At 35.2% G+C, this 25,677-nt stretch overlaps 1 protein-coding gene across 3 annotated transcripts in view; it reads right to left on the reverse strand.

Annotated features, from left to right (window-relative positions):
- LOC128556216 (centrosomal protein of 162 kDa-like) overlaps positions 1 to 25,677 on the reverse strand; it is a 54,124-nt gene that overhangs the window by 10,510 nt on the left and 17,937 nt on the right. The window contains exons 12-30 of one of the 3 annotated variants that reach the window (XM_053540503.1): positions 25,377 to 25,541; positions 24,564 to 24,689; positions 19,133 to 19,353; positions 18,461 to 18,490; positions 17,371 to 17,524; positions 13,164 to 13,433; positions 12,608 to 12,714; positions 12,095 to 12,197; positions 11,567 to 11,679; positions 10,444 to 10,581; positions 9,758 to 9,870; positions 8,968 to 8,994; positions 7,405 to 7,540; positions 6,833 to 6,982; positions 6,187 to 6,348; positions 5,378 to 5,461; positions 2,346 to 2,570; positions 1,617 to 1,827; positions 222 to 392 (exon numbers count right to left, since the gene is read on the reverse strand). In XM_053540503.1, the coding sequence (XP_053396478.1) occupies positions 222 to 392; positions 1,617 to 1,827; positions 2,346 to 2,570; positions 5,378 to 5,461; positions 6,187 to 6,348; positions 6,833 to 6,982; positions 7,405 to 7,540; positions 8,968 to 8,994; positions 9,758 to 9,870; positions 10,444 to 10,581; positions 11,567 to 11,679; positions 12,095 to 12,197; positions 12,608 to 12,714; positions 13,164 to 13,433; positions 17,371 to 17,524; positions 18,461 to 18,490; positions 19,133 to 19,353; positions 24,564 to 24,689; positions 25,377 to 25,541 (2,706 nt within the window). The remainder of the gene's footprint in view (positions 1 to 221; positions 393 to 1,616; positions 1,828 to 2,345; positions 2,571 to 5,377; positions 5,462 to 6,186; positions 6,349 to 6,832; positions 6,983 to 7,404; positions 7,541 to 8,967; positions 8,995 to 9,757; positions 9,871 to 10,443; positions 10,582 to 11,566; positions 11,680 to 12,094; positions 12,198 to 12,607; positions 12,715 to 13,163; positions 13,434 to 17,370; positions 17,525 to 18,460; positions 18,491 to 19,132; positions 19,354 to 24,563; positions 24,690 to 25,376; positions 25,542 to 25,677) is intronic. The other 2 variants (XM_053540504.1, XM_053540505.1) reach the window with 2 other exon arrangements.

A 25,677-nucleotide genomic window follows, 5' to 3' on the forward strand; every position in this document is an offset into this window, starting at 1 on the left:
GTAGACTTGACCTTTGGCCCTAAAAACAATAGGTGTCATCTACTGACCATAGGCAGTCACCCTACTGAGTCTGACCACTCGTAAACAAAGCATTCTTGAAGCTTTTAATAGCAAAATACAACTGTGATAGTACTGCAATAGCAAAAGTTCAAACTGACATCAATATTCATGCAAAGTACAAATTTTAAAGCGCGAGTAATTCTGTGACAGTAATGAATTACCTGCATCATTAGTATAAGAAAGGGGTTTTTCTTTGCGTAGTCTTTCCAAAGATTTCTGCATGACCTGGAGGTCATGATTCTTGTTTTCTACCTCCTGTTGTAAAGATCTCACCAAGGTACGTAACTCTGTTTCTGTCTCTTTGGCATTCTCAATTTCAGCCTTCCCAGACACTGTAAACGATAATTATTGCTAAAAAACTGAAGTATTCTATCTACATGTATGTTTATATAAAACAACTTGTTTATATAATTATAAACAAGAGCTGTCACTAATGGTGACAAATGCCCCTGCAGCGCCTTGACCTTTGACATGGTGACCTTGAACTTTGACCTGGTGACCCCAAAGTCAGTAGGGGTCGTGTAGTCAGTAAGTCCTATCAGCATGTGAAGTTCGAAGGTCCTGGGTGCAGTGGTTTGCAAGTAAAGTGCCTTCATGCAAAAAGTTAACGTTGTGACGAACGAACTAACGGACAGACAGTTGAAAACTAATATGCCTCCCTTTGGGGGCATAAAAACACAGAAAAATTAATGAATGACTTATAATCATGCATTTTTGTCAAGTGCAGACAGTCTAACTATTGCTCACTATGATCAATTCCAAACTTAAATTATCATTTGTAAATACGTAACTCTAATCCATTTGGTGATAGTACTAGGCCTGTTTCATGTCTGAAACTTACATTTAGGTTTATTACCATTTAAGAACAAAAAATATGCAGTTAGCGATAATTTTGTTCAAATCTGAGCAATCCCAATGAAATTTTGCACAGCTGTCTGTAGCTTCATACACGTATTGAACACTCATGGAAAGTTACATTTTGATCAGTGTGAATTTAATAATAACTGAGTATTGAAAATAAAATATTTAGCATTCTCAAGTATAAGCCTTATTTTGAGACTTTAAACATTGATGAATATGGGCCAACCCTCCATTGATACTAAAAAAAAAAATTCACTGTGATTTGACAAAAGAAAATACATCTGGAGAAATTTGCCCTCAATCACTGATTCACACGGAGAAGTGTCACTTACTTGTGGAGAACAATTAAGTACAAGAGCCATACTGTTTAGATCATTTGGTAAGTTAAGTGACCACCAGATATAACCACCATATATAACTAGCTACCATAACAGTGAAATTAAATACCTGCCGGAAAATAAATCAGTCACTGACACTATATGAATCAGATACATACTAAGTTTCAGAATAAGACGAACCAGATATACTAAGTTTCAGAATAAGACGAATCAGATATACCAAGTTTCAGAATAAGACGAATCAGATATACGAAAGTTTCAGAATAAGACGAATCAGATATATACTAAGTTTCAGAATAAGACAAATCAGATATATACTAAGTTTCAGAATAACACGTAAATCATTTCTACACTAACCTTCTAATGATTTCTTGGATTTTGCCAGTTCAGCTGCCAACCTGTCTATCTCTGCCTGTAGATCCTTCACCTGGTGTTTATATCTCTCTCTTATACTCTCTAATTCTCGTTCCAGGGCAACAGAATGTGTATGTGGGTGAACATGATCTGTTTGGCCCTGGTAAATGGATAGCTGAAGTTCCAACTCCTTGATTCTTTCTTCAAATTGTAACTGAAAAAACATATATCATGGTAATTTTAAAAACTCACATTATTTCTAATGAAGAAAATAAAATTTCATTTCATTTTAAGATGTTGGTTTTAAAGAGGAAATGATACCTAAAAGTAGTTTTAATACATAATTATATAAATAACAAAAATCATAAATCAGTGTTTTCTATGTTGTTATTCTGAGTGTTATGATAAAATTACAGCTAAATGTCTTCTACTTTACATCATATTCCTATTCCCTGACAACACTTTAGACAGTTGTTCTACATATTTTAACGACTACACAAGTTTTTTTATTAATAAACACTCTCTAGAACTCAATGAGTATATTTGTTTTTAATTCTTCTTTTATAATTAAATGAAAATAAAATGGCAGAAACTTTTTTTTCTCAAAAAATCAGACATATCTCAAGAGACAAGCCCTTAAAGATATCCTTCCCAAATCAAAAGGGCACACCTTTAGGTATCACATCCTTTGCTGAAAACCACCTTTAAAACTGTCAATAAAGGGTGTAATACCTTAATAGAGTGATATTTCTGTTCTACTCCACGCATCAGTTTATCTGTCTCTCCATCTTTTTCCTCCAGTTCTTTCTCTAGTTTCTTCACTCGACTCTCCAGTACTTCAGAATAGGCTGATCTGTTGTTGTTCGCAGTATTGTCTGGGGCAGCTGCAGCGGCTATCATCAAGGTGGGCAAAGAATTTGGATTCCGTCTCTTCAAAATAGCCTCCATTTCTTTCACCTGCAAATTCATTTACAGTAAAGATAATTGCAGAATGGAACAAGAGGGAAAATCCTAAATTTGCGTTTGTAAAAGATTATTTCTTGATTATCAACAACTGACAGACTTGTCGGTATATCAACATATACCAGTAAATTTAACACTATCAGAAAAGAGCCTAGTACTAACAATATTAAAAACACAGACTGATATGTACCAAAACTATATATAACTCGTATAATAATATAACAGATTACCGCCACGAAAAAAAATACAGAAAGACATAAAATGAATTTGGTAAATTCAGCTGTGCCTTTCTGCATTAATATGACTGGCACTGAACCATATTCCTTTGAAAGTTGATAAAAATAGCAACATGTCAGACAGATCACTCGACTATTCGACAGACATCATCAAAGTGATCATAAAACTAACATATATTTAGTTGGTATCTCTGATATTCTTTGGTAAATAGATAAATAATATTGAAAATACTCTGTACTAGGGAATGATCTCAAACAAGAACTATCACTGTAAGTGACATATACAACAAAACAGAGCTTTGACCTCTAAGTATGAAACTGATCTATGAGATGAAGAGCCAAGTGTAGTGTGGGACAAGCTTGCCATTGATTTATACAATACTCTGTGAAAATTGATTGAAATCCTATAAATACTGACATGGTTATGAACAGCTGAAATGTATGAATGTCAGAGATACACCTTGATAGTTGCACGCAAAACTTTAACCTAATGTTAAAGCTAAAGAAGTGCCACTATTTCCATTATGGTCGGGCAAGACTTACAGAACTTATTCATTTCGTAACAATTTATTACAAATTAAAAATTCACTATGGCAGTGATATAACAACATGCATTGCACAACTTTAACCAAATTTTTTAAGTAAAACAAGAGATCACAGAGTGGTCTTGGTGCCCACCATTGAGCCATTTTTGAATGTTCCAAATTTAAAGACTAGCTCCAGGTCAAAATCAAGGTCAAAGTTCATTTCGGTACACAAAACTGTGCATGTGGCCCAAGCATGTGGTCCAAATTTATAAGCTGTAGCTTGAGAAATGTGAAAGTAGGTCACTAGATCAATTTCAAGGTCAAAGTTCATTTCGGTACACAAAACTATGCATGTGCTTCAAGTCTGAAGGCTGTAACTTGAGAAATGTGAAAGTAGGTACTAGGTAAAAATCAAGGTCAAATTTCAATTCAGAACACAAAATTATGCATGTGATCCAAATTTGAAGACTGTAACCTAAGAAATGTAAAAGTAGGTCACTAGGTCAATCTCATGGTCAAAGTTCATTTCGGTACATAAAACTATGCATGTGGTCCAAATTTGAAGGCTGTAGCTTGAGAAATGTGAAAGTAGGTCACTAGGTCAAAATGAAGGTAAAATTTCATTTCGGCACACAAAACTATACATGTGGTCCAAATTTGAAGCCTGTACCTTCAAAAATGTGAAAGTAGGTCACTAGGTCAAGGTCAAAGTTTATTTCGGTACACAAACCTATGCATGTGGTCCAAAATTGAAGGCTGTAGCTACAGAAATGCGAAAGTAGGTCACTAGGTCAAGATCAAGATCAACTCATGTCAAGGTTCATCTAACCACTCAAAACTATACATGTGGTCCAAATTTGAATTTGAATGGACAAGAAGTTCCCTATATAAGTCTATATAAACCATGTGACCTCCGGGACGGGGCCATATTTGACCCTAGGGGGATAATTTGAACCAGCTTGGTAGAGAACCACTAGATGATGCTACATTACAAATATCAAAGCCCTAGGCTTTGTGGTTTTGGACAAGAAGATTTTCAAAGTTTTTCCCTATATAAGTCTATGTAAACCATGTGACCCCCGGGGCGGGGCCATATTTGACCCTAGGGAGATAATTTGAAAAATCTTGGTAGAGGACCACTAGATGATGCTACATACCAAAGGAAGGATGACAGACCACGGACACAGAGTGATTTGAATAGCCCACCATCTGATGATGGTGGGCTAAAAAGGGCTATAATTTGAATTAATTTCAACTACGAGTTATCTAACTTGGTAATGTAACTGATCTTTTAAAGTAGGTTTAATGGCTAGCATGCCTTGTGTGAAGTATCAATTCAATATATGTTGAGATAATCCATGATAGTTGGATGAACATAGATCTAAGTTGGAAAAAGGCCATAATTTACCGTCATCGTACGAGTATCGGTCGCACCTTTTTTACCAAGATTCCGGTCAGGAAGGACTGATACGACCTAAACATTGGTATTGGACAAGACCACATTTTTTCCATGGCTCAAAAAATTAAGAAAATCGATCTTTGTTTACACCGCGTACCTTTACATTGAAGGTTCATTAAATTCAACCAAGAGTTATCTAACTTGGTAAGTTCAGTAAATTTGATGATAGGGAAGCCTAATGTGAAGATATGGCCTTGCATGCATAAATTTAACAAAGATGTGATGGCACACAGACACTGGTAACACCATCAACACTTACACCAGTAAAACAGCTTCCTCTCCAACGCAGAGCTAAAAACTGCTGTTTGTTTGACTAGGTTAAATGCTTTTCAAGAATATTTAAATAGCCAATCAAACCTTGTCCTTTGATTTGTAAGCACTCGCATATAATCTATCTATTATACTAAGCATGAATGAAGGGCTCAGGAATGTTTTTGTTACCGGAAAACAGGTGCTTCTGCAGATGTGGTGTACAACCCCTAGATTTGAGGCCAGATGCTTCTTTCAAAGGCATAAATTGGGGAGGACACTAACCTTTGCCAGATTGAGTAAATGGAGGTGAGACAGATATATACTTACTTGTCTCTGCAGATCTTGTATTTTCTTCTGGTCTCCTGCACGTTCTCTTGCTCGAACTTTACTATCCTCTACACGCTTGCCAGACTGAAATTTGATAATGTGCGTGTTCAGGTTAAGCATCTTTTTCAACAATATTTCAGTCAAATAAACAATGGTGTCTACTTATAGCAGTGAGTGCAATGCCCAGCTTAATAGTGCTGCCTCACTGGAATATCACGTTGTAGGTACATGACCTTATATACCATCCAGTCACATTTTACTGACACCGGGCTGACCAGTCCTCGTACTACCCTCTTAATGCTGAACACCAAGCAAGGAAGCTACAAGTACCATTTTTCACATTTTGGTATGACACGGTCAGGGAGGGAACCCATAGCCTCACTCAAAGAGGGCGCTCCATCACAAGGCTACCAAGGGAGTTATGATCAAAAAAAGATATATTTCATTCCAACATTTTTTACATCACTGCCATATCATTGTATTAGTTTTGGAAAGAGATTTGAACATGGTTTGAACCATTCCTGTGAAAAGTAAGTACCTGAGACCCACCATTTCAAACATATGACATCTAGACTCCTGAGTAAGTATCAACCACTCCTGTGTACCATTACCAGAAGCACTTTGTAACATCTCATTGTTCATTAACAAACAGTCCTATTCAGTGTTCCCAAATATATGGATATATATAGAACACATTCTAACAGCAACAAAGAAAGTCAAAAATTTCTATAGAAATTGAATACTGAGGATTTTAGAAACAAAGTTCTATAAGAAAGCAAATCCTCTTCCCAAAATTGTTTAAGTTTTACCTCAGTCTGAAGGTCTTCTATCCGCATTTTCAGTTTGTGTATTTCATCGTCGCGGGATTTCAGTTTTCTCGCACCTTTGTCAAGCAGTTCCTGGTTCTCTGCATACCATTTCAACTTATTCTTTAGTTTCTCAATCTCTTTTTGGTACTCTTGCTCTAGAGCCTAAGAATATACACAACAAAAAGATGTAGACATTACTATAACATAAAATTATCTAATGGTAGATTTTCAACAGTTTATTAGAAACAGCTGGCAATTGTACATAACTATATTTCATAACCAGTTATGTATCATCGATATTACTGTGACATGCTTTTGACCAATCACAGCATTTCAGTTACATAAGACTGCATAGTGACTTATCAACAGCATTACTAGCAAAGTTACCTTACTTATATTTGCACTGACCACAGTTTTTAAAAATGCCTAATCAATTTTTCACTATACGAAGGAGCATTACATTTAGAATATTTGTAATCATTATCAAGAGGATAACTTGATGGAAAAGTTCAAATGTCACAGTTTTTTTCCATGAATGTGTTTGTTTTTAATATGCAATATCTTGATGGCATCAAAGTGCTTTATGCCTAGCCATCCACACAGCTTCTGTAAATCACAAAGTGATATAGATGGAATCTAAACCTACCCTAGCCTCTTCTGATTTCAATGTTTTAGATTGCTCCAGTGCCTTGTTAAGGTGCTCCCTCTCGAGGACCAACTTCTCCACATGTTTCTCCAGCTCTACTCGGGACTGCTGCAGCACCGAAATTTCACGATTCAATGCATCACATGTTCTCTGTAATCAACCAAATTAATTCTGTTTTGTCTGTTTTGAGTTTAGTGGCATATTTTTCAACAGTAATTCAGTTATGTAACAGCAAGCATTTAACCTGTAAGTGTTCCTTGATTCTGTACCAGTACTTACCTGTTTTCAGCAAGTAATTGCAAATGAGGTAAAAGACGAATGATTTCAGACAGTCTTCCAGATTTTATTCACTGCATGTAAAGTTCTCTTACTTAACTACTGAAAATACCATATAGTCAATAAAAAGGTCATTAAATAAGTCAACATCATTTTTAACCTATATCCAGTCAACTGATAAACATACCAACAATTGCGTTTCAGAACCTAACTGAACATTACAGTTGGCAATTTGCCAAAATAAATCTCATGCTTAACAAGCCCCCAAACCTTGGTTATTTTTGTGCATTATCTACCTTTGCCTGTGAAAGCTCCGCCTCTAGGTGTGCAATGGCACCCTGACTATCCCCTGCTGCAATTCTCTGCTGTGCTTCAGGACCAGTTATCAACCCTTTATTCCGATACTGTTCCTCTTTCTGTTCCAACTGGGTCCTGAAATTTTCAAAATTAATCTTTAACCACTTATATATTTTCATCTCTAGTTACTGTTGTGATAGATGCATATTCCCAGCTTAAATCTGTAGTAAAAAAAGTTTCAAATACTTTTTATAATTTTTAAACCACTTCAATCTTGGTCAACTTAAAATGTAAGATGCTTGGAATAAATATAAATGAGCTGCTTACTATACTATCAAAACTCCATCAGTAAACTTCTACGTGTATGTTTAGATCTTACATAAAATAGAAGTCTCAGACAAAAGAACTTTTTAATAAAAAAAGTATCAATTTATGTTTGAGAAACAACCTAAATATAAAATACGTTTCTGTAAATATATATATCAAAATAACGTCAAAAACAAAGACAGATTCAAAGCAAATAAAAAAAAATCAGGGGAAAGGTCAAAAGCAAAGAATAAAAACCTGTCCTTTGCAATTCTGTATAGTTATGGACAATAAAAACTGATTTAGTAGTTCATTTAAGCAAACTGAAAATGGAGTTGACAGACAAATAAAAATCCAAATATTTCATACTACATACATTGTAATCAAACATATGTGAATACAAATTCCATGAAAGAGATACACTATTTTTCTATACTTAAGCAAATGTTCACACACAGTCACAAAGAGTTTGTTTATTTTGGATTTAGCACCATCTTTCGACAGTACTTCAGCTATGTAATAGCAGGCAATTGACCTAACAAGTGTTCCTAGATTCCGCCCCAGCAGTAACCTGTTCTCTGAAGGAACCGCCAACTTCTCCACATGAATTCAAGGTGGAAGATGAATGATTTCAGATACAATATCTTTTACTGAATGATGTGTTCTCCCTACTAAGCTGCATACACACTAAGAGATGACAAATTGAAAACATAAACTGAAGAATGAAAAAGGCTATACTGTGAAATCATTAATATTCATGGGGGACTAATTTTCGTGGATTTCATGGTTGAGTCAATCCAGGAAATTTAATCCCAACGAACAAGTAAAATTTCCATTCAGTTTATGTTCAAAAGTTGAAATCAACGAATTCATATCCCCATGAAATTGCCGTTTTGACCAAAATACGAAATTTCATGCCCACGAAACTGAATGATTTTACAGTATTTCCAAAAAAAATCTGCTTTATAGCACACAAATTCAAAGCAAATCAAGCAGAGTAGTAAGTTATAAACGTTCAACAGGTTTAGCAAATTATCACACTTTTGTAAATGCTCTATGTCTGTTTTTATTTTTAACAGGTTTAAAGGCACATCAACAGTTCTAATCTTATTTGTAACTTTCCAGCTGTGTCACTGGCATTTCTATCAAAATAATTATGCTCTGGGTAAAAATCAAGGTAGTTAAAGGGGAAAATGAAGGAAAATCATGCACAGTCTTGATGTTATTATTCCACACACAGGCATTGATATACTTACACATTTTCCCTATCCTGTTTCACTATCCTATAATAATATAAAACCAGAATTCTGGAAGTCACGGATAATACAGGCAGACTTGTGCTACAGAACAACTGTGTACAGTATGTTTTGTTGGTTTCAACTTATACAGACATCATAACTGAGCCATGTCACGAGAAAACCAACATAGTGGCTTTGCTACCAGCATGGATCCAGACCAGCCTGCGCATCCCCACAGTCTGGTCAAGATCCATCCTGTTTTCTTTCAAAGCCTATTGTAATTAGAGAAACCGTTAGCGAACAGCATGGATCCTGACTGGATGCGCAGGCTGGTCTGGATCCATGCTGGTCGCAAACCCACAATGTTGGTTTTCTCATGGCACGGCTCAATTATGGTTAATTTCCAGCTTTTGAAGGCAGAAGAAGACCCCAGATACTCATATAGGCATTATTTCAGGGAAGTGCTGGTATTTTTGTAGAACAATCGATCTTGCTTCATTCAGATTGTGGCAATTCTGAATGCGACGTAATTTTTGACCTAATTTTTTACCTAATTATAATTAGTGTTACGATGTTAAAAGGTATATTAACATCAATAATTTTCCACTGTTCGCAGCAAATAGAATAAATGTGTATCAGTTATGAATGTGAATCCATGCATAATTAAAAGGTTATTAGCTTGGCATCAAGAAATATGCACTCAGCTTTTCAAGGAGTATAAATGGGCTACTAAATTTGCACAAAATTTCTGCTATACAGCTTCTGCATATTCTTCAATACAAAATCTAATGACCTATAATTACTGTACCTGAGATTCGCAGCTTCAGCAAGCAGTTTCTGATTCTCCTGGAACATTCTCTCCTCCACCTGTTTACTCTGTTTCTTTAAGTTCTTCATCTCATCATACAGTCTCTTATTCTCCTATACATCAATTATAGACAATAACCATAATCTCTTTCTCTTAATTACCAAAATAAAATATCAAATGTTTGGTTCAAATACTGTGTAACAGGTTTTCTAGTGGAGTATTTCACATACTTACTGAAAACATAATTTTGAAAACTTAAGTTTATTAAAACTTTTGAAATATTTGAAATAATCATTAAAAAATTGAACATTTCGTTACTATCACATGTTTCTTTATATCTATTCTGTTTTGTGTGTTTGCTAAACATAGAATGTTTAACATATGTATACAAGAATATTATTAAATAAAAAAAAAGATTTCATTGGGTATTTTCACTTTAAATTTCACTCAGTTTAGACCACAATCCTTTTTCTGTTTAAATCACAATTTTCAATTCTTTAGTTTTCTGATCCTTATAATACTTGGAGAATTTACAAATGTCAAAACACTGTCAAAGTGTGTGAGGATTTTCCTATGAAAACATACTTTTGCACAAGCTTCATCTTGACAAGCATTCAAATTACTTCAATAATATCCACTCAAAACCTTACAATATCTATTTCATCAGGTCAATGTAGAATCCATACCTGCTGGTATCCAGATATGAGGGTTTCCTGTTCCCTCAGGTCACGCTGCAGCGTTTCCAGTTGGTCCTTTCCTACTCCTTCCAGAGACTGGCCAGCCAGAACTTTCTTCTTCATCTCTGCACCTTCATCCCCACTCACCTAAAACAAGAACATCACAGGTGTTTACCTTGGTTACACATCAAGCATGATCCCCACTCACCTAAAACAAGAACATCATGGGTGTTTACATTTACCTACAATCAATATATCGCTGAATCATCTGCATCCAGTACATAAATAATATCACTGAATACTTCAGATATGTTCATTTGCAATGAATTTATAACAGATGTTCATCTGCAATTACTGCATCCAATAGGTACATCTGTATTTGCTACACTCAACAGGTACATCTACTCTAGCTGCACCCACTAGGTACATCTGCAAGTACTGCAGCAAATATGTATATCTTCATTTACTGCACACAATAGGAACATCTGCAAGTACTGCACCAAATAGGTACATCTGCACTGACTGCATCCAATAGGAACACCTATATTTACTGTACACAATAGGTATATCTGCAAGTACTGCAGCTAAAAGGTACATCTGCAGTTACTGCATACTATACGTACATCTGCACTAACTGCATCCAATACGTACATCTGCACTTACCACGTAAAATAGATACATATGCATTATTGCACTCAATAGATGCATCTGCACTACCTGCAGCCTATAGATTTATCCGCACTACCTGCACCAAGGAATACATGAGGTATGTTCATTTGCAGTAAAATCATAAAATACATAATTTTATGTACTTACAGCATCAGACAGAGTCATCTACATCTAATACTTGAGATATCACTAGCAATACAGGGTTCAGTATATCAAATTAATTGCCAGTGAATTCATACAAGATGTCATCCTTAAAGAATTGAATAATGGCTGCATTCAGAGTTGATATCTCTGTTTTCACTTTAACCTAACAAAACAAACAAATTTTTGAAGGATACACCACTAGAGACAAAGAAAGAAGTAAATTGCAAATACAGTGATTTGAAGACAGGAAAACCATTTGGCATTCAGCCAAGTATGAGATAAAGCTTCGAGACTATCTAAACATTTGAATTACACCTACCTTAGCATGAAGTACAAAGTTTTCTTGCTTTAATTCTGAGATCTCTTGTTCAAACTGCAGTTTCTGAGTCTCCAACTGGCGCTCATAACTTCTCTCCATAGATTCTAGATCAGCTGAAATATAAAGCAATGATCACAACAAGTAAGTAATACAGTCAGAGACAGAACAAATGTCCAAGAAAAGTATGATAAACTTAAGTTCCTTGGTGGGATACATTTTGAGAACTTGACTACTGACATAATGCTGATGTCATTTTGTATTCTGCCTGCTTACAGGAATAGTTGGCTACATTTCAAAGAGCACTACTTTGGTTGTTAACTATCCATTGTTATACATGTGAAAAACTGCATTAAACTAAATAAAAAAACAACATACCAAAACTAGTACCTTGAGCAAACCAACCAATCCCTGTAACAGTTAAAACTATAAAAAAAAATCAGATCAAGAGAAAACAGGGTTTGTCCAAGGATGCAAGAACTGCTGTATAATCTAGGATATATTACGATTAAAGTTATTATTATTTATTACCCTTTAATTTCTCGATGATTCTAACTTTCTCTTCATCAGCATTATCTTCTACCTTTTCCTTGAAACTTGCTGACACAGATGGTTCTTCCATTGAGGGTTTGGCCTATAAAATATGAACACCTCAGCCATCAAAATTGCAATTTATACATGTATATGGATTTGAGGAAGTATCAAGGATTTGATTTCAGTGTTTGAAGCTAAATATAAGATTCAGATATTTTTACAATCCTTAAGAAAAATAAAGGTTCAGGAAGGCAATGCTACAACACTTCAGAACAAAATGATAATACAAATATTGTGACACACTGATAAATAAAGGGTGGTGAGTTTTTAAAAATGCAGATTTTGTTGCTCCAGAAGTTCACAAGAAAACAACAGCAAACAGATTATTGGCAATATTTGAAAATTTCAAGCTTATGCAGTGATATCATCTAAGTTTCACCTGTCATGTTCAACAGAATATAATGTATACTGGGTTTTCTCATGACAAAAAGTAAAAGTTACTTTTCATACCTCTGGTATAAAATGTTCCTTGATGTATTTGGCAAATGACTCTACCGAAGCGTCAAGCTGTGAGGAAGCTACTGAACCCAGTTTGGCACGCTTTGCTGACTGACTTCCTGCAAAAATATTCCCGAAGTTATTTAAAAATCAGGTTATACAGAGACTTCATCTTGTAAACTGGACCTAGCTAGAAGAGGCAGTAACAACCCAATAAAAGTAGCCCATGATAGCCCTATAATTAATGGCCCTATATCACTCGCTAAGTTTCACAGCTCCCACAGAAAAATAAACACAGTGGCAAGATTCATAACCTAATTTTAAAACTTAGTTATAACGTCACATTAAAAAAGTGTAGGTTTTTTAATCAGCTTAAATGAATATCAAAATATAGTTAGATCTGTGCCATTATTAAAAATGCTTAAATATTGGTCATTTTCTGTAGATGAATATGAACATTGACGCCTTCTAAAAAGATATGATGCTAAATACTGTAATAGTTATAGTGGAAAGTTGTAAAAGGATGTTATTTTTGCAAAGTAATTAAACTGATAAAATCTTTCCTCACCTTTCATCTTTTGCTTACTGACTTCTGCTGGGCTCCATGCACTTCCTTTAGCAGTTTTCACTTCCCGTTTCTTTGGACTCGTCTGCTGTGTTACTCTATCTGTTGACTTTAAAGGGGAATCATTCTGTATATGCCTTGACCTCGAGTAACCTAACAGTTCCCTCTCCCTGTCATGACTTCTGTCCCATGGTGGTTTAGGTGGAGAGTACATCTGTCCATATCCTGAACCCTTGATAGACTTATGCTTCCACTTCAATGTTTCTGAAAAGTCTGACAGAACAAAATATATTCTAATTATCTGACACAAAATAGTATGAAATATTTGCTTTAAGATGAACTATGCAGGTCATTCACTTAAATACATTACTATTAGACTGAACACTTTAAATGTAGAAAATCCTTACCCAAAGTATTTTGAGAAATATATAAACCAACTGTGTATGTCGGAATTTCAAAATTAAATGTCCTGCGGTAACAACTCATTTGTTAACAAAACTTTGCAGTGGAAGTACGCATTCATATTTTGCTTACTTACACATTTAGTAAGTCTGTAACATTTCTAGTCTAGTGCCTAATACTGTTCACACACAGAAACATGCTTATTTCATGTTTACACAGATACTGCGTAGTAAGTAACACTTCTCAATTTTTAAGTATGAAGTTTGGTGATAAAATTTATATAGCTTTAAATAAATTATACATTTTTAATAAAAAAAAACATCAACCGACTGATGCTCAACCCATGTGTTTCCCATTAAAATGGACAAAATATAAAATGTAAAAAAGTTGAGAAGCAGCTACTATCCATGAAACCCAAAGCTGTTACAGAGACAACCAAGTGCATTATGGCTACCCAATGACAGCAATATGGACATATTGTAGCATACTTCACACTGACAATTGCAAACTGAGAACAACAAGCAAATTCGATGAATTGGAATCCCCCGCCGAAAGGGTCAGAGTTGAGGAATGGCAAAAAAATATATCCAGCAAAAAGTTAAGAATGTTACCAAGAAGCAAATAATTTCATTAGTCAAAATCAAATTAAAAGACAAGAGCACCGCCTTGCGGGTGCTGACGCTCATCTGATTTTTTTTGTGTAATAGAAATATTGTCCTACCCATGATTTTCTAAGTCTAAAAAGGGCCATCATTCTTGCAAAAAGCAGGATAGAGTTATGTTTCTTGATGTTCAGTGTCCACTTATGATGGTGAAAAACTGTTGCAAGTTTTAAAGCAATAGCTTTGATAGTTTATGAGAAAAGTTGACTTAAACATAATACTCAACCAAGAAAATGATTTTCTAAGTCCAAAAGGGGCAATAATTATTGCAAAAAGCAGGATGGAGTTATGTTGCTTGCTGTACAGGGTCAGCTTATGATGGTCAACAAGTGTTGCAAGTTTCAAAGCAATAGCTTTGATAGTTTAAGAGAAAAAGTTGACCTAAACATAAAACTTAACCAAGAAATCTGATATTTTCTAAGTCCAAAAGGGCCATAAATCTTGCAAAAAGCAGGATGGAGTTATGTTTCTTGCTGTACAGGGTCAACTTATGATGGTGAAAAACTGTTGCAAGTTTTAAAGCAATAGCTTTGATAGTTTATGAGAAAAGTTGACTTAAACATAATACTCAACCAAGAAAATGATTTTCTAAGTCCAAAAGGGGCAATAATTATTGCAAAAAGCAGGATGGAGTTATGTTGCTTGCTGTACAGGGTCAGCTTATGATGGTCAACAAGTGTTGCAAGTTTCAAAGCAATAGCTTTGATAGTTTAAGAGAAAAAGTTGACCTAAACATAAAACTTAACCAAGAAATCTGATATTTTCTAAGTCCAAAAGGGGCCATAAATCTTGCAAAAAGCAGGATGGAGTTATGTTTCTTGCTGTACAGGGTCAACTTATGATGGTGAACAAGTGTTGCAAGTTTTAAAGGAATAGCTTTGATAGTTTAGGATAAAAGCTGACCTAAACATAAAACTTAACCAAGAAAACTGATTTTCTAAGTCCAAAAGGGGCAATAAATCTTGCAAAAAGCAAGATGGAGTTATGTTTCTTGATGTACAGGGTCTGCTTATGATGGTGAACAAGTATTTTAAGTTTCAAAGCAATAGCTTTGATAGTTTAGGAGAAAAGTTGACCTAAACATAAAACTTAACCAAGAAATCTGATATTTTCTAAGTACAAAAGGGGCCATAAATCTTGCAAAAAGCAAGATGGAGTTATGTTTCTTGCTGTGCAGAGTCAGCTTATGATGGTAAACAAGTATTCCAAGTTTCAAAGCAATAGCTTTGATAGTTTAGGAGAAAAGCTGACCTAAACATAAAACTTAACCAGGCAACGCCGACGCAGACGCCGACGCCGACAACCGCTCAAGTGATGACAATAACTCATCATTTTTTTTCAAAAAATCAGATGAGCTAAAAATGAATATTGATAGAAAACGCAAAATGAAAAAAAAAAAAAAAAAAAAAAAAAAAAAAAATTAGGAGGGGGGGGGGGTGACCAAGGTAAGGTGGTGACCAGGTGTAGGTACACAACATCACATGTTTATAATAATTATTTTATGTTTTTCGGTGGTTTATCGAAATATAACGGTGAATTATATCCTGATAAACTCACTGGCCACTCAGTGAAAATTATCAAATCTGATACCCGGATTAACGTCAAAAAGTTAACCGAGCGTACTGAAAGCCGGAAACAATATGACGATGACGTCGTTAAAATGACGTCATCTTTGCAATGCTTCCTGATAAAGTTTCCCGCAAATTTCGACATTTTATTGAAATAAACACAACAAAAGTAGAGTTTTAGACATAAAATAAACAGAAAAATTGTTGGTATCGATGTAATATCACGGTAATTTCACTCGTGAACACCAAAAGTTGTTATTTTCACTCGTGGCTGCGCCACTCGTGAAAATATCACTTTTGGTGCCCACTCGGTGAAATTATAACGTGATATTACACCGAAACCAACAATTATCCTCTATATGTTCATGGAAAAGAATGAAAGAAGTTTAATGAAATTCTTCCAATTGGTTGGTTTGTTATGTACAGATCTGTGGATTTTAAACAATTAAAGGGCAATAACTATATGGCAAATTGACCAATCGAAAAAAAACTTGAAGGGCATCATCGCAGTATCTTGGTTCATGTCTATTTCAAGTTTGATGAAATTCTACCTGCTAGTTACTGAGAAATGGCTGCAGACGGACATTTTTCATTAAATCAAGGGCAATAACTCTGAGGGAAATTGACCTATCAAAAAAAAAACTTGACGGGCATCAGGGCAGTATCTTGGTTCATGTCTATTTCAAATTTGATGAAATTCTACCTGCTAGTTACTGAGAAATGGCTGCAGACGGACATTTTTTATTAAATCAAGGGCAATAACTCTGAGGGAAATTGACCAATCAAAAAAAAAAACTTGACGGGCATCATCGCAGTATGTTGATTCATGTTTATTTCAAGTTTCATGAAATTCTACCAAGTAGTTACTGAGAAATGGCTGCGGACGGACGGACGGACGGACGGACTGACGGAAGGACAACGCCATTTCAATACCCCCCTCCCGATTTCATCGGTGGGGGATAATAACCTGAAGTATATATCTATCTTGTAATACTATTACAGGCCTCTTCTCAGTATTGAAGGCAGATATGTGGGTTAATGGCATTTTGAAGTATCGTCTGGCTAATAGTTTTGTTTTTGTTGGGTTCAAAGTCACAACGACAGTTACAGGTCATATGGTGACTTTCCAGCTTTTGATGGTGGAGGAAGACCCGAGGTGCCTCTCCATGAATTAATTCATCACCGGCAGGCACCTGAGTAGAACCATTGACCTTTCACAAGCCAGCTGGATGGCTTCCTCACACAAAGAATTCAATTCCCTGTGCAAGGCTCGAACCCACATCTGTGAGGGGCAAGTGATTGTAATTAACCATAACCACTCAGCCACGAAGGCCCCTTCTGGCTTAAGGTAGCAGATCTATAATGACAATTGGCAATTTCCACCTGATAATCTAACAGCTACGTTAGTGGCCCAAGACTGCTGAAACAGCACACGAAAATTCACAATGGCAATATGATTATGGGTCCATTAACTTTAATATACCATATTCCTGTCACCGTAATTCATCATTTACAAAAAAATGTTAATATAAAGCAAAAAGAATACAAATGGTGTGTGTGATATCAAAAGGAGCTAACCAATTTTCATAGGAGATGAAGATCTAGATCTGGACCTTCTCAGAGATGAATCTGTTGTCCTCATTTGTTTATGTTGTTTGCCTTTGTCTTCTCTTTTCTTGTCTGTCTTCTTCTTTTGTTCTTTCTTCTTCCCTCTTCCTCTCTCACTCACATTCTATTATATAAGTTCACAAGTCATTTGAAACCTTACTTCTGTAATTCACTATAATTACAAGCTACTTCTGTTTTCATAAGATCTACACTACCTGTTATAGTAAGAACTGTTAAGACTCACTGACTGAAAATTTTACTATTTCAATTGACAAATATCAGTTATATTATTATTAACTTACATACAGTTAAAAAATTTATACGACTTTTGTGAAGAAAATGCTGAAGGAAGAAATTGGTCAATCTGACTTAATTTCAAAATTAGATCATTTTTTTCCTTATAACCTAAAGAGACACCCTATTAAGTGCAAACATAATGCATTTTAGGTTGTATTAGTAATAACAAAAGTCAAGTTATGTGAAGTATTCATTTTCTTATGAATATTTAACAGAAATATTTTTCATTTATCTTAAGTTTGCACTTCTTGCTTCATTTGACATAATTTAGATACATTTTGACTGAATCATATTCTGTATCTGTATGTACTGACTTAACAATATCAGCAATACACTGACATAGATAACTGATGACAACCCTTGAGGGATTGTCTAAAACAAATTCAGATTTACAAGAAATAACGACATATCATTACAGTTCATTTTTCTGCCTGTTTTCTTGAAACCATAAAATTATTACGACTATTACTTTAGGCTTCACTATTCAAAAATAAAACTGATAATTGCAAAAAGATAAAAAAACAGTATTTCATCAAAATTTGTCTTCATCAAAAAGTCAAAATCAGTTTGCCATCCTGAAATTTACACTATTAAGTGCCACAGATCTATCAATTAAAACCAACAAAACACCATAACTAAGTGTCTTCATCATGTGTTATTTTTAATGACAAAAAAATCTTAAAAATCAACACCAATTATTTTGTTAATTTCATGTGTTATCAAAGCACACAATTTACTGTTAGAGTTGTGTTCAGTTACATACCCGCCTTGCTTCCATATACGAGTCTTCTGACTACAGAATATCATGTGACAAATTATAAGATATTTTATAGTAATTTATGTTAGCCTGAAACAAGTTAAGAAGTAAAGACAGCTTCAAGCGTATATGAATCACTCTTGAGCTTGTTTCCTTAGAAACCCCAAGACCAAGGTCATGGGATGTTGAATCACCACTGACAGAGGTTAAAGCCACACACCTGTTGCTTTAGCAGTCAATAATTGTAACATAAGACTCAGTTTGGCTTGGAAGAAATATTCAAAATTTGAGAGTATCTTTACCTGAAAATTACAACACTCAGAACAAAAGCAGAATTACTGCAAAAACACAGGAATCTAGAAAAATGTTAAAATTTACAACTCCTAAATAGATATACTTAGTATGTGCTTTTATATTATTAATAAATTATAAATGTTAAATGAACATGTAGTACTGAACTACATAATATGCAGGCATAAAAAGATCTCTTAACAAAATTAGTCCTTTTACACAGCATACCGGTGATTTGTTCTTTAACAGCACTAAAAAGGAACTGAAACAGTCACCTCTTAATAGACATGATCTCTCGAGCAAGTCTGACTGCATACAACGGACACAGAAAATGTCTCCTACTGAATATGACAAAAGCATATATAAGAGACAGTAAACAATACTTACCACTTCAATAACTGGTCTGTACATTTCTGTATCTTCTGTGTGAGAGGTATCAAACCCACCTCTCTGTGAACTATCCCCACCCCTGTGGGAGCTGTCACCCCTGTAGGAACTGTCACCTCTCTGGGAGTGATCCTGATCTACAGGAAAGGGCCGTGCAGGAGAAAGGTTAAAGCCCCGCAATTCCTCGTGGTCATCCTCAACCTGTTTTTGCCTCTCAATACCTGAATTTTGAATGATTTAAATGCTAATAATGATACATATAAACAATACATCACATGCATATATCATATATCCACAAAAAAAAACAACCCACACACCTCAACACTTACCCTTTTTCAAAAATAAAAAATTAGAATGAGGAACATAGCAATCCCACAAATAATAGACTTGTCAAACAACAATTTCTTTTTCTACATCTTATTTTTGAAACTCTGACCTTCTCCTAGATATCTTCATATTCAAAGATGACCTTGACCTCAACATAAGCTTCACATTCTCTTTCTCCTAGCATGAGTTATTGTTACTAGCATTGTTTTTTTCTCCCTCTCTTAAAGTCCCATAAGGCTTTTAATTTTATGTCAAAAACAGAATAAAAGCAGCTGTCCAAATAGAGATGATGCATAATGAAAAGGTTAGAAAATCACTACTGTGACTATTGCACATGATCAGTGCCATAAAGGGAGGTAACAAAAACAAGAGCTGTCTGAGGACAGCAACGCTTGACTATTCAACAGCCTTGTCAAGTTAATGAATATTAAAGTCCAAAAAGGGGGAATCATTTTTTAAAATTGCAACACAGGGTTAAGGAACCTGTACAATCCATATCAGCTCATGACAATGGACAATTGTGTGAAGTTTCAATCCATTCCCATTAGTGGGTACTGAGATACCAGCTTACATACAAAACTTTAACCCAAATTTTTCAGTCGAAAAAGTTGCATAATTTTGTAAAAATGCAAAGTAGAGTTATTGAACCTGTGCAATGCATGTCAAATCATCACAGTGGACAAGTGTGTGAAGTTTCAATCCATTTCCATGAGTGGGTACTGAGATACCAGCTTGAATACAAAACCTTAACCAAAAATTTCTAAGTTGATAAAGGGGCATAATTTTGTAAAAAAGCAAAACAGAGTTGAGAAACCTGTGCAATGCATGTCAGATCATCACAGTGAACACATGTATGAAGTTTCAATCCATTCCAGAAGGTAGATATTGAGATACCAGCTTACATATAAAATCTTAACCAAAAATTTATAAGTTGAAAAAAGGCCATAATTTTTTAGAAAACAGAATAGAGTTATGGATCCTAAGCAATGTATGTCAGTTTTTCACAGTAAACAAGTGTGTGAAGTTTCAATCCATTCCCACAAGTGGTTACTGAGATACCAGCTTACATACAAAAACTTAACCAAATTGGGACGCTGACGCGGACGCGGATGCCGACACCGACGCGGACGCTTGGGAGTGTTCAATAGCTCTAACTATTCTATGAATAGTCGAGCTAAAAACTAATGTATTCTATGTTCATAGCAAAACATATGGCATCCACATTATAAAAGTCATTATCAGCCTTTAGTTTTTAGGATAGAATGACATAAAACATTCCAAGTTATTCCTTCCAAATAACATAAATAATCAAAATTTAAGTACTGTTTAAATCAACTTTGTTTATCAATGATATGAAGAAATATACCACTTGTATTATCTGAATATCATGTATCTGTAACACGTACAGTAGATCAATGGTACATCCCATTTCACATCTAAAAATTGGTCTATTATCTACTGAAATGTTTTGCATCTGCTATACTCAAGTACAATTGAAAGTATTACTGTAAGTGTACTTATATTAGCGCAGCTAAATTTTAGCGCAAACGCCTTAAATTGAGTAGTTTCGACTTATTAGCGCGTACTTGTATTACCAGCGCTAAAATAGCCAATTGGTGCCTGAATGGTATTCGTAATGAAATCGACCAGGCAAATAAACATAAACATGCATAGGTCTACAGTATGACATAAAATCTACATCTGTTTAGATCAGTGTTAATCTATATACTGTAAATAGGTCTACAGTATGTCATAAAATCTACATCCGTTTAGATCAGTGTTAATCTGTATACTGTAAATTTGTACATGTATACAGTGCAGAATGGTGATAATTGTTTGTTTTCAAATTTACACTTGGTTTTCAAAGCAGTAAAATGTTAAGTGACACTCGTAATTAGCTTGACCGGACAAACTGGCGATCTACTCCGAAGGTGTTATATACCATGTTTACGGACAATGGCAAAGATAAAAAAATGCAACTTAATTTACAGAAATAGATGACTTTTGTACTAATATTCAAACAGGTAAAATTATTCTATTCAAAACTTTCTGCAGAATAATAGTTAGGAATGCAGTTATTGTCATATTTACACAATAAATATATATTTCTCTGTGTTCTGTTGCATTGTAATTACGGTATTTTCGATACTATAAATATCACTTTTTTAGGGAAAGCCTTCCATTTCAGTCTAATATTAGCACTGGACATGAATTAGCGCATGCCCGATCCCGCTAATTACACAAAAATTAGTACTCCGCTAATATTAATACACTTACAGTAATCAACTTTATCACAGGTACCTTTTGCTCTTCTTAATATTTTCAGTTTATGATAAATTCAACAATTGTACATAATTACACAACATATTCTCTTTCTGTGAAATCATTAATATTCATGTGGGACTACTTTTTTATGTATTTCATGGTTGCATCAATCCACAAAATTAAATCTAAATAAAAAATTAAAATTTCCAATTTCTATAATCTTCAAATGTTGAAGTCCACAAGTTCATATCCTGACGAAATGATTCTTTTGCCCAAAATCCAAGAAACTCCATGCCAATGAACTTAAATCATTTGACAGTATCTGTTTTGTATTCCACATTAAGTGGCTTTTATATGTACTATTTTGAAATATTTAACAAAGCATCCCTATTATGTTCAGTATGATGCATTTTGCAGTTCTTTTTCTCATAATTTCACAGTTATCAAGCTATGATGAGAACACCCTAGGGGTGTGGATCGTCAGACAAGTGGCGATCCGCTCCGCGAGTCGGGGCTGACTATTCACAGATCGAACCACGGATCACCAGCAACAACTTATAATGATACAAAAAATTTATTTATGCAAGCCTGTTATATAAGTACTGTTTTCTTTATGGAATCTAAACTTTGCAGTTCTCGCAGTGTTCAGTTTAATAGTTTTGACTTATGTTTAATGTTTTGCTCATTAATTAAAGTCAGGTTTCACGGGTGGACTTCTGTAATGTTCGGACATTCTTGCAGATGAACAATATGACGTCGGTCATTAATATCACAATATTTAGTAACAGTTTCGCATTTTTTGATAAGAAAATTTAATTTGTTGGAAAGAAATTTCGTATTTAACTTTTTATTGAATTTAACTAGAAAATGCTTTTGTAAAAAAGCGCATGTCTCCCCCAATGCAAAGTCCTATAGGCAAGAAGTTAATAGGGGTCAGGAGCGAAAGTCAAAGAGACACTGATGGTTGGCTGCAATAGGGATCATCTACTTGGCATGTCCAGTCATCCCGCTAAATTTCAACACTCTTGGCCTAGTGATTCTCAAGTCACTGTTCAGGCTCCAGTGACCTTGACCTTTGATCAAGTGACCTCAAAATAAGTAGGGGTCATCTACTCTGCATGTCCAATCATCCTATTAAGTTTCAACATTGTAGGTCAAGTGGTTCTCAAGTTATTTCCAAAAAATGATTTTACATGAACAGGCCACTGTGACCTTGACCTTTAATAGACTGACCCCAAAATCAATAGGGGTCATCTACTCTGCATGTTCAATCATCCTATGAAGTTTCAACATTCTGGGTCAAGTGGTTCTCACGTTATTGATCGGAACTGGTTATCAATTTTCAGGCCTCTGTGACCTTGACCTTTAATGGAGTGACCCCAAAAACAATAGGGATCATTTACTCTGCATGAACAATCATCCTATGAAGTTTCAACATTCTGTGTCGAGAGGTTCTCAAGTTATTGATTGGAAATGGTTTTCCTAGTTCAGGCCCCTGTGGCCTTGACCTTTAACAGAGTCACCCTAAAATCGTTAGGGGTCATCTACTCTGCATGACCAATCATCCTATGAAGTTTCATCATTCTGGGTCAAGTGGTTCTCAAGTTACTGACCGGAAATGGTTTTCAATGTTCAGGCCCCTGTGACCTTGACCTTTCACAGAGTGACCCCAAAATCGTTAGGGGTCATCTACTCTGCATGAGCAATCATCCTATTAAGTTTCAACATTCTGGGTCAAGTGGTTCTCAAGTTACTGACCGGAAATGGTTTTCAATGTTCAGGCCCCTGTGACCTTGACCTTTCACAGAGTGACCCCAAAATCGTTAGGGGTCATCTACTTTGCATGTACAATCATCCTATGAAGTTTCAACATTCTGGGTCAAGTGGTTCTCTAGTTATTGATCGGAAATGGTTTTCAATGTTCAGGCCCCTGTGACCTTGACCTTTGACGGAGTGACCCTAAAATCAATAGGGGTCATCTACTCTTCATGACCAATCATCCTATGAAGTTTCAACATTCCGGGTCAAGTGGTTCTCTAGTTATTGATCGGAAATGGTTTTCAATGTTCAGGCCCCTGTGACCTTGACCTTTGACGGAGTGACCCCAAAATCAATAGGGGTCATCTACTCTTCATGGCCAATCATCCTATGAAGTTTCAATATTCCGGGTCAAGTGGTTCTCTAGTTATTGATCGGAAATGGTTTTCAATGTTCAGGCTCCTGTGACCTTGACCTTTGACGGAGTGACCCCAAAAACAATAGGGGTCGTCTACTACAGCAGCCCTACAAACCTATGAAGTTTGAAGGTTCTAGGTCAAATGGTTCTCCAGTTATTGCTCGGAAATGAAGTGTGACGTACGGACGGACGGACGGAAGGACGGACGGATGGACGGACAGGGCAAAAACAATATGTCTCCTGGGGGAGACATAATTACTTAAATGATAAATGTTTATTCACTGTTTTGACAGATTTCATATTAATTTTAGTTCGAATATAAGATCGATGCTAACTCTACCTAAGACATTTGTTTACATCCGGTTTAGAATCTAAAAACGCGTAATCGTCTTAGATGTGCAAGAAAATTCATTGAAGACGTTTAATGTGGCTTTAATTTAGTTTTATTGATAGAATTTTACATTTTACATGTATTAATGAAAAAGATCGCGATCCAACGATCTTGACAATGAAGAATACCCGTACTCGAACTTTTGGTTGAATTCGTGGATATCCAAGTACTTGGATACTCGTTACAGCCCTAGAACACCCTACCAGTACCAAACAAAAGAGTGATATATCATCAAGACATAAGTGCCTAAAATTTAAGTAGAGAAAACATACCTTTAGGACTTTTAGGGCTGGCTCTGGTCTCTGGAGAATGCTGATCTGAATGGGGATCTTCCTTTCCAACTTTCATCTGTAAATCTTCCAACTCTTTCATTATTTCTGCAACATTTCTTTGTTTTCCTGGAATAAGAAAGAGTATTTATATTAAGTTCTAATAAAATGAAAAATATGTAAAAAGAATAATGTGAAAAGTTTACGGCTGAAATATCATGTTGTAGGGTATAAAAGTACAGTTAAAATATAGCTTTCAATTCAAATAGTTTGACAAAGTTTTGCAATAAGCATTTCCAGGGCATAGTGAGAAATGGTTGTATTTCTTTCTTAATTATCAGATACAACTGTTCTGCACAAAGCTCTTAGTTCATGGCCAAAAGGAAAAAATCTAAATATTTATTTAAATTTTCAGTTCAAATTCACCAGTTGATCACCACTTCTGTATCATTAGGGTCAATACTCATTACAAAGATTTTTTCTTTACAGTCAAACTTGCTGGACAGACCTATCAACAGATCACTTTTTTAGTTCCTTTTTGTGTTGTTCAAGAACACGTTATGTTGTTTTGAGAGACCATTTGTGAGAAGAGACCAATTTTTGCCCTTCCTCAGGGCAGTCTCTTAAAACAAGTTGAACTGAAAGTATTTGTAATTGTTTAAACAGTAACATTACAATGCATGGTATTGTTTTTTTACACAGTCATACCAGGATTTACTGAAATGATAATTCCCAAGATAAAATATATAGGCATAATTTCAATGTAAATATACAGGCAATTTCTAGTCTAGCTTGGTATTGTTCTTCAAATATTACCTGCACTTGTACTTAGGAGTTTCTTTACAAGATCTTCAGTCCCTTTGTCTCCCTGGGACGACAAATCCAGCTGACTGTCATTGCCTATTGTAGCAGACAGTCCCAGTTTCTCTAGAGCATTGTGGAGTGCTTCAATCTCCTGACTTGTGTTTGTACCAATCAGTCCTACAATACAAACAATACATGATAATGATCCCCTAGCTTGTGTTTATACCAATCAGTCTTACAGTACAAACAATAAATACGGTTAAATCAAATAAAGTACTGTTGTTTTACGGGCAATCCATTTTGACTTGTACAA

Source organism: Mercenaria mercenaria, chromosome 4 (genome assembly GCF_021730395.1).
Source record: "Mercenaria mercenaria strain notata chromosome 4, MADL_Memer_1, whole genome shotgun sequence".
NCBI lineage: Eukaryota > Metazoa > Mollusca > Bivalvia > Venerida > Veneridae > Mercenaria > Mercenaria mercenaria.